Here is a 10,677-nt window from a genome sequence, read left to right as displayed (position 1 = left end):
TGGGGGTATTCAAATGTATTCCCCATGGATGAGAGACTACTGCACAGAAATGAGGTTCTTTCTAGAATGAGTTCAGGAAGCACAGAGTTTCTAAATAAATAGGAAAACTGTAGTATTCTAAAGAAATGTAGTGCTTAAGTGAGCAGCTAGGTGCTTTGGGAAGGTACATGAAACTTTTACAATTTTTGGATACATAGTAGTGTTACGTATTTATGGCATACATGTGATATTCTGATACAAGCATATGATGTGTAAGAATCAAATCAGGGTAACTGACTATCACTTCAAACATTTATCTTTTTTCTTTTTTTTTTTTTTGAGACAGAATCTTGCTCTGTCACCCAGGCTGGAGGGTGGTGGCACAATCTTGACTCACTGCAACCTCTGCCTCCTGGGTTCAAGCAATCCTCCTGCGTTAGTCTCCTGAGTAGCTGGGACTATAGGCACACACCACCAAGCCTGGCCAAGTTTTGTATGTTTTGTAGAGTCAGGGTCTTGCTATGTTGCCCAGGCTGGTCTTGAAGTCCTGAGCTCAAATGATTCACCCACCTCAGCCTCCCAAAGTGCTGGGATTACAGGCCTGAGCCATGGCACCTGGCTCATTTATCATTTCTTTGTGTTAGGAACATTCCAATTCCACTCCTGTATTTTGAAAGTACAATAAATTTTTGTTAACTATAGTTGCTCTACTGTGCCACTGAACACCAGATCTTATTCCTTCTAACAGGATTTTTGTACCCAGGGAAGGTATTTCAATGGTGACAGACACACAGTGAGGTATATGTAAAGAAGGGCAAGCGTTAAAAGAGTGGAGTGGTGAGGAGGCTGCCCTTGCAAGTTGGCTCTCACTAGGGTAACAGAAATTGTCTGATGGGAAAAAGAGAGCTAAAAACCACACACACACACACACACACACACACACACAGAGTAAAAGTGCCTCATCTGTCCGAGAAGTGAGGCGCCTACTGTCTTTTTCAATAAGTCTTCTTATCCAGCTCATGATGAAATTACCTGACTACTAACACTGGAGTTGCACCTTAAAGCAGAGTAATGAGTGTTTCTAGGAAGTGCTGCAGCTCTCTGAAGAAAAATAATTACATCAATATAATAATAAATAAATGACATTATTTCAAACACAACTACACATTGTTATACAAAGTTGTTTTTATTTCCCACCCCATGACCCAATCATTTGGCATTAAAACCGAAAAACAAGGCAAGAAAATCAAGAATAAAAAGTGAAGAAATTTTTGTATTATAATGTATTCAACCATTTGTTCTGATTATCTAAGAGAAAAAGACTATTAGGAAATCTAACTTCAACAGAAAAATTCAAAATGCTTCCAAAGAAAATCAGAAAACTGATCTGTTTAGCCAGAGACCAGTGGTTCACAGTGTTTGATTCCGTGGTTTATAAATTCCAGGTCCTCGTCTCACCCTAATGTCCCACACTCCAAATGAAACCAGAAGTGCACCAACAACACCCATCCCTCCTCAACCTCTGCTGGGCACCGCAACAAACTAAAAACATTCTTGGTTTTCTTGGTTTAAGGAAATATTTTTTCTTTTTTTCTATATGCTAATCTTCTTTATATCATTTCAATTTTAGTATATGTGCTGCTGAAGTGAGCACATTTTAAGGATTTTTAAGCTAAAGTTTCTTTTCTCACACACTGTCATATAAAAGGGGTATTTCTGCTTTGTCCCCTCCCTGCCATCATACCAAAAAATAAATAAGTACATAAATACAAATTAGAAAAGGTTAAATAAGACTGGCTTTTAAAACCCAAAAAAGCAAGATGAGACAGAACTAGGCCCAAAGGGACTGGGAGAAGATTCTAAAATGGAGGGGGGGAAATAAAACAGAAAAAAACGGCTTTCCAAAAACACTGAAACCCATGGTGTGTGACAACTTTCTAAACCATCTGGACTTTGGTAGGAGTGTCACGTTTTCCAAAGCTGACTTCTGGAAATCTTAACCTGGATTCAGAAAAATTCCAGCAAAGTGAGCCAACAGCCAGGAAGAGGTTATTTTGCAAGAGAAAGGGGGTCACTCCATTTACAAACATATATAAATAGAAATAAAGGCCACACACTTGGGAGAAAAGCTCACTAAAAACTCCCACCCCAACCTGAACTTTCCTAGCTGCTAGATTTTTTCCACCTGTTAAAAAACTAAAAATTACTGAAGACCAGGCACAAAGAGCAAAAGAGCATGTGTATATTTGGGGGAGGAAGAAATCGACATGGTATGCTGGAAAGTTACCGAAAGCCATGGAAAAAGCTTCATCTGCACTCTTTCAAGAGGCCAAGGGAAGCCATTTTCAAATCCAACTCAAGTCACAGGACATCATCAATTCAATCCCCAGAAAGGATTTAGTCAGCAAGGGCCTACGTATGCCACAAACTGATTTTACTACACGCCTTGCACACCTGCCAGTAATAGCAGTATCTACTCGAAAACTTTGCTTCACAGACCTTCCACTGCCTTTCCCAGTTGCCTGAGTTATTCTCTTTAGGAAACATGTGATGACTTCATTAATTATCATCTCTGGCTCCAGAAATGGGAACCACTTGGTGGGCACAGAAGTATAATGGCTGCTTCTGCAGGTTTCTGCAGCTCATGTTGGCTTTTTTTTTTTTTTTTTTTTGAGACAGAGTCTTGCTCTGTCACCAGGCTGGAGTGCAGTGGCACAATCTCAGCTCACTGAAACCTCCGCCTCCCGGATTCAAGGGATTCCCCTGCCTCAGCCTCCTGAGTAGCTGGGACTACAGGCGTGCACCACCACGCCAGGCTAATTTTTTTGTATTTTAGTAGAGATGGTGTTTTACCATGTTGGCCAGGATGGTCTTGATCTCCTGACCTCATGATCCACCCACCCCGGCCTCCCAAAGTGCTTGGACTACAGGTATGAACCACCGCGCCTGGCTGGAGGCTCTTAATGGTCCCCCAGAGTCACCTGCTCTACCTGCAGAGTGGCAGTACTACCGTAACTTGCTCTACATAGACAACAAGGCCATTTTCAGCTGTTACTTAGAAACTTACTTCTTGGCAATATTAGCTTTAAAAGACAAAAAAGAAATCTTATTCTACAGGGTTGGAGAAAGGGAAAATAACACAAAAGCCCACTTCAGTCTCCGTTGACTCTGCAATAGTCACAGCTGAGTTCAGAGGCTGCCTGTCTTCTCACCAGCCCATCTCCAGGCTGCGCAGTCACAGGAAGAACAGGTTCTCGCACAGCTGGATGGCTGGTTCATGATGCAGGATATGTCCTGACAGGAAAGCTAGCTTGTGGGCATACTTGCAAGGAGCTGGAACTCTGATGGTGCCAGGCCAATTCCAGTACATGTGGCACAGTTTGAAAGTCAGCCTGTAGGCCAAGAAGAATATATAATTCTCATCATCCTCTACCTTCAATTTGTGGCATGCAATACAATACAATACCCACAGGCATATGACACAGAGCACACCTTCCTGAAAACTGGGGAGCAGAGGAATACATGATGCAGCTTTTTAGAATCATTATTTTTAAGTGGACTTGTTTCTATTCCCACTATTCATAAGTCAGACGACATGGGTAAATCTTCTCCATGTAGGCACTTCCCTGTGTTTTTTTTTTTTTTTTTTTTTTTAAGGCGGAGTCTTGCTCTGTTGCCCAGGCTGGAGTGCAATGGCGCAATCTCAGCTCACTGCAACCTCCTCCTCCCGGGTTCAAGAGATTCTCCCACCTCAGCCTCCCGAGTAGCTGGGATTACAGGCATGCACCACCACGCCCGGCTAATTTTTCTATTTTTAGTAGAGATGGGGGTGAGGGGTTTGCCATGTTGGTCAGGCTGGTCTCAAACTCCTGGCCTCAGGTGATCCGCCCACCTCAACCTCCCAAAGTGCTGGGATTACAGGCAAGAGCCACCGCACCGGCCTCCTGTTTTTATAGGAAAACAAAGAGAAAATATTTCTTGTTTACAAGAAAAGGCTGGAGAAAGGTAAGTACCCTAGTGGAGTATTTACATCATCTGAACTCAATGACGTTGGGTCTCAAGTCTGGCTGTATATCATAATCACCTGGAACAGATTTAAAAAATACAGATGCCTCAGAATATTTGGGGGGAAGCCTGGCATCAACATTTTTTAAAGCTCTTTAAGTAATTTTAATATAAAACCAGGATTTCTAATCACTCCTCAAAAAGACACCAGTATTGTCACAGATATGAAGAAGAAAGTCAAGAGGTAAATGTATTTGAGGGTGAAGAGTGAATCCATCTTAGCTAGCACGCCGGAATTATTTAAGAAAGAGAAAGAGTAAGTTACTGACGGGCCCACCTCTGCATATGATCAGGGCTCAGGTTTGCAGTGTTGAGAACACAGACATAATGCGTAGGAATGCCACAGCCCTGCCGTACATGATGGGCAAGAAGGTAGAAATCCACCCTAGGAAGGAAAAACCACAAATCAGTGATATGGTCAGATTCGGCCAGACAGAGCTGGCAAAGATCCTGGAGATCATTCTAGCTCCTTCGACTAAGGCTCAGAGAGGTCAAATGACTAGACCAAGGACACAGAGGCCAGGCCAGGATTAGAACCCAGGTCTCCTGACTCAAGAGGCTACTGAAGAATGGTGGTGCTGGTAGCAGGCTGGGTGCAGTGACTCACGCCTGTAATCCTAGCACTTTGGAAGGCTGAGGAAGGCAGATTCCTTGAGCCCAGGAGTTCAAGACCAGTCTGGGCAACACGGCAAGACCCTATCTCTACAAAAAATACAACAATTAGTTGGGCATACGCCTATTGTCCCAGCTACTCAGGAGGCTGAGGTGGAAGGATCACCTGGGCCTAAGGAGGTTGAGGCTGCAGTAAGCTGAGATTACATCATTGCACTCCAGCTTGGACGACAAAGCGAGATCCTGCCTCAAAAAGGAAAAAAAAAAAAAAAAAAAAAAAATGGTGGTAGAAACTCCCTTATCTACCTTTAGAAGTTAAGCATACACTATCTTAGCAAAACAATGTATGCTCAACTTTACACTTAACAGGTAAAAGCTTTCTTGTTTTTAAATCTTTTTTTGTTTTGAGACAGAGTCTCTTTCTGTTGCCCAGGCTGGATTACAGTAGCCTGATCTGAGCTTACTGCAACCTCTGCCTCCTGGGTTCAAGTGATTCTCCTGTCTCAGTCTCCTGAGTAGCTGGGATTACAGGCACACACCATCACACATGGTTAATTTTTGTATTTTTAGTAGACAGGGTTTTGCCATGTTGGCCAGGCTGGTCTTGAACTCCTGACCTCAGGTGATCTACCAGCCTCGGCCTCCCAAAGTGTTGGGATTACAGGTGTGAGCCACCGTGCCAGGCCCTTAAATATTTTTTAAAGCTTCATTCTTTTAATGGTAGCATCTCTGAGATTCTAGTCCACACCTCTCTAGGAAACCTCCCCATTCCAATACTCAGGAAAGTGATAACATCTCCAACTTATTCTTCCTCCAATACTACATATTTTACTCACTTACCACTCACAGCTTGTTATTGTATGATCTACCACAGTTCCAGGAGTAGGAGTCACAAAGTGCTGAGGAGCAGCCAGATATAGATTAGTGCTGATTTTCTTCTGAACTACAAACACCACCATCTTGGGCTGATAATTCTCAAAAGCCTCAAAACACTTCTGTAGTTGAGGAATCTCATAGTTGGCAACTGTCTTCAGTTGGCCATCAGACACTCCATCACGGTATACCACAATCTTCTCTGGTAGACAGTGGTTCACCTGAAATGACAGCCAGGATGTGGTGACTCACAGGGCCCTCATGCTACGGACCACAGTCAGTGAGAGGCCTACTCACATTGTGCAACCTGGAGTCAGGGCAGATCCTTTTGCAGTTAGTCTCAAAGCTACTGTGCCTAGAGGGCAGGGAAAAAAAGCTTCTGATCATTTTTAGACTTCCTTGGGGTAGTAAAACACGCCTGGTGCAGCAAAGGTGTTATAAAACATGAAAGCAAAACAAGCAAGTTATGAGTCACACGCATACAGCTTATCCACAAACAATGCAAACAAGTTCAAAGGAATGGTGGGAAAACTACAGGCTGAATCAATTTTCCTTCTATTGGATTTAACACTAATAACTGTCTGGGCAAAGAATGAGGTAAAGTGTTAGAGAAATTCTAACATAAGACCACATATGCCACAGATCCGCCGCCATCAGATTTTTACCTATTGGCAACATCTCAAGTTGCTGACAAGTAAAAAGACCCTTTACTAAGTATTATCCTACAATCTGGTATGCTGTGAAACATTTTTACTGGAACTAAGTAATGAGCAAACAGCTAGATATGTGAATTGTCTATGGGTCCAAATTAAATTAAATGCTTGCTTGAATCAATTTGAAGAATAATTTTTTTCCCCATTTAGGGAATATAATCATGTTCTAGTTGTGTTAAACTTCTTTTTTCTTTTTTTTTTTTTTTTTGAGACGGAGTCTCGCTCTGTCGCCCAGGCTGGAGTGCTGGCGCAATCTCGGCTCACTACAAGCTCCGCCTCCCGGGTTCACGCCATTCTCCTGCCTCAGCCTCCAGAGTAGCTGGGACTACAGGCACCCACCATCATGCCCAGCTAATTTTTTGTATTTTTAGTAGAGACGGGGTTTCACTGCGTTAGCCAGGATGGTCTCGATCTCCTGACCTCATGATCCACCGGCCTTGGCCTCCCAAAGTGCTGGGATCACAGGCGTGAGCCACCACGCCCGGCAGGTGTTCAACTTCAATAATTCAAGAAGGGCCAGGCATGGTGGCTCACGCCTGTAATCCCAGCACAGTGGGAGGCCAAGGTGGGTGGATTACTCAAGGTCAGGAGTTCAAGACCAGCCTGGCCAACATGCTGAAATCCCGTCTCTACTAAAAATATAAAAAGTAGGCGGGCATGGTGGCGAGCACCTGTAATCCCAGCTACTTGGGAGGCTGAGGCAGGAGAATCACTTGAACCCAGGAGGTGGAGGTTGCAGCAAGCTGAGATTGTAACAAGAGCAAAACTCCATCTCGAAAAAAAATAAAATAAAATAAATTCAAGAGGATAAGTTCAGTTCAACTTAAAATGGAAGTTCCCTTTAAAAGTGCTTTAATTTAATTTGGTTTTGATTCTAGTGGAGTGTGGTTCATTCTAAGTTTGTGTTCACACTTACCCTCAAAAACCTAAATTATGGGCTGGGCACAAGTGGCTCACGCCTGTAATCCCAGCACTCTGGGAGACCAAGGTGGGTGGATCACCTGAGGTCAGGAGTTCAAGACCACCCTGGCCAACATGGTGAAACTCTCGTCTCTACTAAAAATACAAAAATTAGTCAGGTGTGGTGGTGCACATCTATAGTCCCAGCTACTCAGGGGGCTGAGGCAGGAGAATTGCTTGAACATGGGAGGTGGAGGTTGCAGTGAGCCGAGACTGCACCATTGCACTCCTGCTGGGTGACACAGCGAGACTCTGTCTCAAAAAATACAAAAACAAAAACAAACAAAAAAACCACCCAAAAACCTAAATTATGAAGATATAAATTATATATATGTATGCACTGTTCCTTACAGGTTACACTACAAGAAAATGTGATTTGCAAGAATACTTTTAAAAAATAAGCACTTAGAATCCCTTTACAAAGTTCTGAGTTTCAATTTTTTCTTGTTTTTTTTTTTTTTTTTTTAAATAATTGAGGTCTCACTCTGTTGCTCAGGTTAGACTGCAGTGGTGCAATGATAGCCACTGCAGCTTCAAACTCCTAAGCTCAAGAGATTCTCCTGCCTCAGCCTGTCAAGTAGTTGGAACTACAGGTGCTTGTCGTTATGCCAGTTAATTAAATCAATTAATTTTTTTTGAAACAGAGTCTCGCTCTGTTGCCCAGGCTGGAGTGCAGTGACGCAATCTTGACTTACTGAAATCTCTGCCTCCCGGGTTCATGCAATTCTTGGTCCTCAGCCTCTCAAGTAGCCGGGACTAGCTGGGACTACAGGTGTGCACCACCATGCCTGGCTAATTTTTGTATTCTTAGCAGAGACGGGGTTTTGCCATGTTGGGCAGGCTGGTCTCAAACTCCTGACCTCAGGTCATCCGCCTACCTTGGCCTCCCAAAGTGCTGGGATTACAAGCATGAGCTACTGCGCCCGACCTAACTTTATTTTAAAACATTTAGAACTTTGGGAGGCCGAGATGGGCGGATCATGAGGCCAGGAGATGGAGACCATCCTGGCTAACACACAGTGAAGCTCTGTCTCTACTAAACATATGAAAAAATTAGCCGGGCATTGTGGCTGGTACCTGTAGTCCCAGCTACTCGGGAGGCTGAGGCGGGAGAATGGTGTGAACCCGGGAGGTGGAGCTTGCAGTCAGCCGAGATCACGCCACGGCACTCCAGCCTGGGCGACAGAGCAAGACTCTGCCTCAAAAAAAAAAAAAAAAAAAAAAAAAAAATTTTAGAGACGGGTCTCACTATGTTGCCCAGGCTGGTCTCAAACTCCTGGCCTCAGGTGATCCTCCTCCCTCAGCCTCCCAAAGTGCTGAGATTACAGGAATGAGCCACCACTTCTGGCCCAGAATTTCAAATATTTTATTAATGATCCCCTTTCCTAAGAAGCCTCAAGCACTACATTTACAAGTATGTAATTCATCCTCACAGTCTCAGATTGCCCCAGTTTATGATACCTTTATTTTTTTTGAGATGGGGTGTCACTCTCTTGCCCAGGCTGGAGTGCAGTGGCACCATCTCTGCTCACTGCAACCTCCACCTCCCGGGCTCAAGCCATCCCTCCTGCCTCAGCCTCCTGAGTAGCTGGGACTATAAGTGTGTGCCACCATGCCTAGCTAACTTTTGTATTTTTTGTAGAGACAGAGGTTTCACCATGTTGCCCAGGCTAGTCTCGAACTCCTGGACTCAGTGATATGCCTGCCTTGGCCTCCCAAAGTGCTCAGATTACAAGTGTGAGATACCACACCTGGCCTGTAGTACCTTTAAAATTGTTTTTTGGCTTTCCAGCATCTACTCCATGTTTTCTCAGTAATAGCACTTGAGTTTCCTCCTGTCTGGTGAGACTATTAGTTAACGTGCCCTAACCCAATCCAAGGCTTCCCAACCTGTCACTACTACTGACATTTGTGGGTGGATAATTCTTCATCCTAAAGGGCTGTCCTGTGCACTGCAGAATCCACGTTTAACATCATCCTTGGCCTCTATCCACTAAATGCGAGGAGCAATCTCTTACCCTTATAACTAAAAATGCCTTTATATATCACCCGCTGGGAGGACAAAATTGCTCCCAGTTGAGAACCACTTCACTAACCAAAGGATGTGTAGATGACTCAAGCCACACCAACAGACTGCTCCTCCCTTGCTCTCCATCTTGAGTAGGGAATGAAAAACAGTGGAGTTTGACCCTTCAGTGGCAGTACCCCTTCAGGCCCCTGCTTCTGAAACCCCAGGACTTAGCCTGAATCATGCCCATTTTCCAGCCAGGGGCTCCACCTTCTCATCAATACTCTGAGACTCTGCAGGATCTTGCCAATTTCTATTCTGCTCAAGTTACCAGTTCCTGTTAATTCCCAAAGACTACTAACTGACTCGCTGTGTTAAAAGGTAGATAACCCAGGAGCTCAGATCTGGAAGAAACCCTCATTTGACAGACAAGGAAACAGAGAGTACACTGGATTTTGGATCAGGAGACCTTGGGACTGAGTCTGACTCTGCTGCTCCTTTAGCTATGACCTTCAGGACTCAGTTTCTTCAGTTGAAAAGTGAAGAAAAATGATCACCTCACCTTCTCAGGATTGTTAAAAGGGATAAAGTAAAATCTTAATATATATACACATATATATATGTATATATACTGTACACAAAAGTTGAGACTGAGCTAGATCAAGGATATACAGATATGCCGAAACACAAAGAAGGGACTTAAAAAATCAATAGAGTGAGAAATAGAGGGCCGGGCACAGTGTGACTCATGCCTGTAATCTCAGCACTTTGGGAGGCTAAGGCAGGCGGATCACATGAGGTCAGCAGTTTGAGACCAGCCTGGGCAACATGGTGAAACCCCGTCTCTACTAAAAATACAAAAATAAGCCAGGCATGGTGGCGTGCACCTATGTAATCCCAGCTTGGGTGGTTGAGGCAGAAAAATCGCTTGAACCCGGAGGACAGAGGTTGCAGTGAGCGGAGTTTGTGCCTCTGCACTCCAGCCTGGATGACACAGTGAGATTCCATCTCAAAAAAAAAAAAAAAAAAGAAAAATAGAAATCAAATTTGACTTTGGTAATTATTGACATCACCTCCTTCTTTAACATTTGCCAACCAACCACCGAGTTCAAGGTACCACACTCAGGCCCATGTAGGCCTCTAACAGAACTGAAAGGAATCAAGGAGCTGAAAAATCTAAAAATAATCAACAATGTTAAGGTGTCTAGGTCATCCAGTCTATTTTCTTCATTTTATAAGTTATAAAACTATGGTTGAGGGAGGAGTCAGAATATAAGACAAATTACAAGGCTGAAACATAACTCCTAAACGTGTTTTTTTTCTTTTCCTTTTTTGAGACAGGGTCTTGCTCTATCACTCAACCTCCTGGGCTCAAGCGATCCTCCTGACTCAGCCTCCTGAGCAGCTGGGACTATAAGGATAGCTGGGACTACAGGAATGTGCCATCAAACCCAGTTAATTTTTTTA

At 43.7% G+C, this 10,677-nt stretch overlaps 1 protein-coding gene across 1 annotated transcript; it reads right to left on the bottom strand.

Annotated features, from left to right (window-relative positions):
• Nucleotides 1-485: 485 nt before the first annotated feature.
• LOC112630395 (piwi-like protein 2) lies at nt 486-5,910 on the bottom strand. The gene is made up of 3 exons (XM_025394638.1): nt 5,497-5,910; nt 4,322-4,429; nt 486-3,371 (listed from the first exon to the last, which is right to left on the bottom strand). Exons 1-3 carry the CDS (start codon nt 5,613-5,615, stop codon nt 3,215-3,217), a joined length of 384 nt encoding a protein of 127 aa, XP_025250423.1. The 5' UTR covers nt 5,616-5,910; the 3' UTR covers nt 486-3,214.
• Nucleotides 5,911-10,677: the final 4,767 nt, after the last annotated feature.

This window comes from Theropithecus gelada, chromosome 8 (assembly GCF_003255815.1).
Source record: "Theropithecus gelada isolate Dixy chromosome 8, Tgel_1.0, whole genome shotgun sequence".
NCBI lineage: Eukaryota > Metazoa > Chordata > Mammalia > Primates > Cercopithecidae > Theropithecus > Theropithecus gelada.
This window is presented reverse-complemented; position numbering and strand designations above follow the sequence as displayed.

Bases quoted from the DNA above. Each gene is read 5' to 3' on its own strand.
- LOC112630395 (XM_025394638.1), bottom strand. From the start codon at position 5,615: ATGGTGGTGTTTGTAGTTCAGAAGAAAATCAGCACTAATCTATATCTG. The intron at 4,430-5,496 runs GTAAGTGAGTAA...TTTCCTTCCTAG, and splicing joins ACAATAACAAGCTGTGAGTG to GGTGGATTTCTACCTTCTTG. The intron at 3,372-4,321 runs GTGGGCCCGTCA...CTTGGCCTACAG, and splicing joins AGCCCTGATCATATGCAGAG to GCTGACTTTCAAACTGTGCC.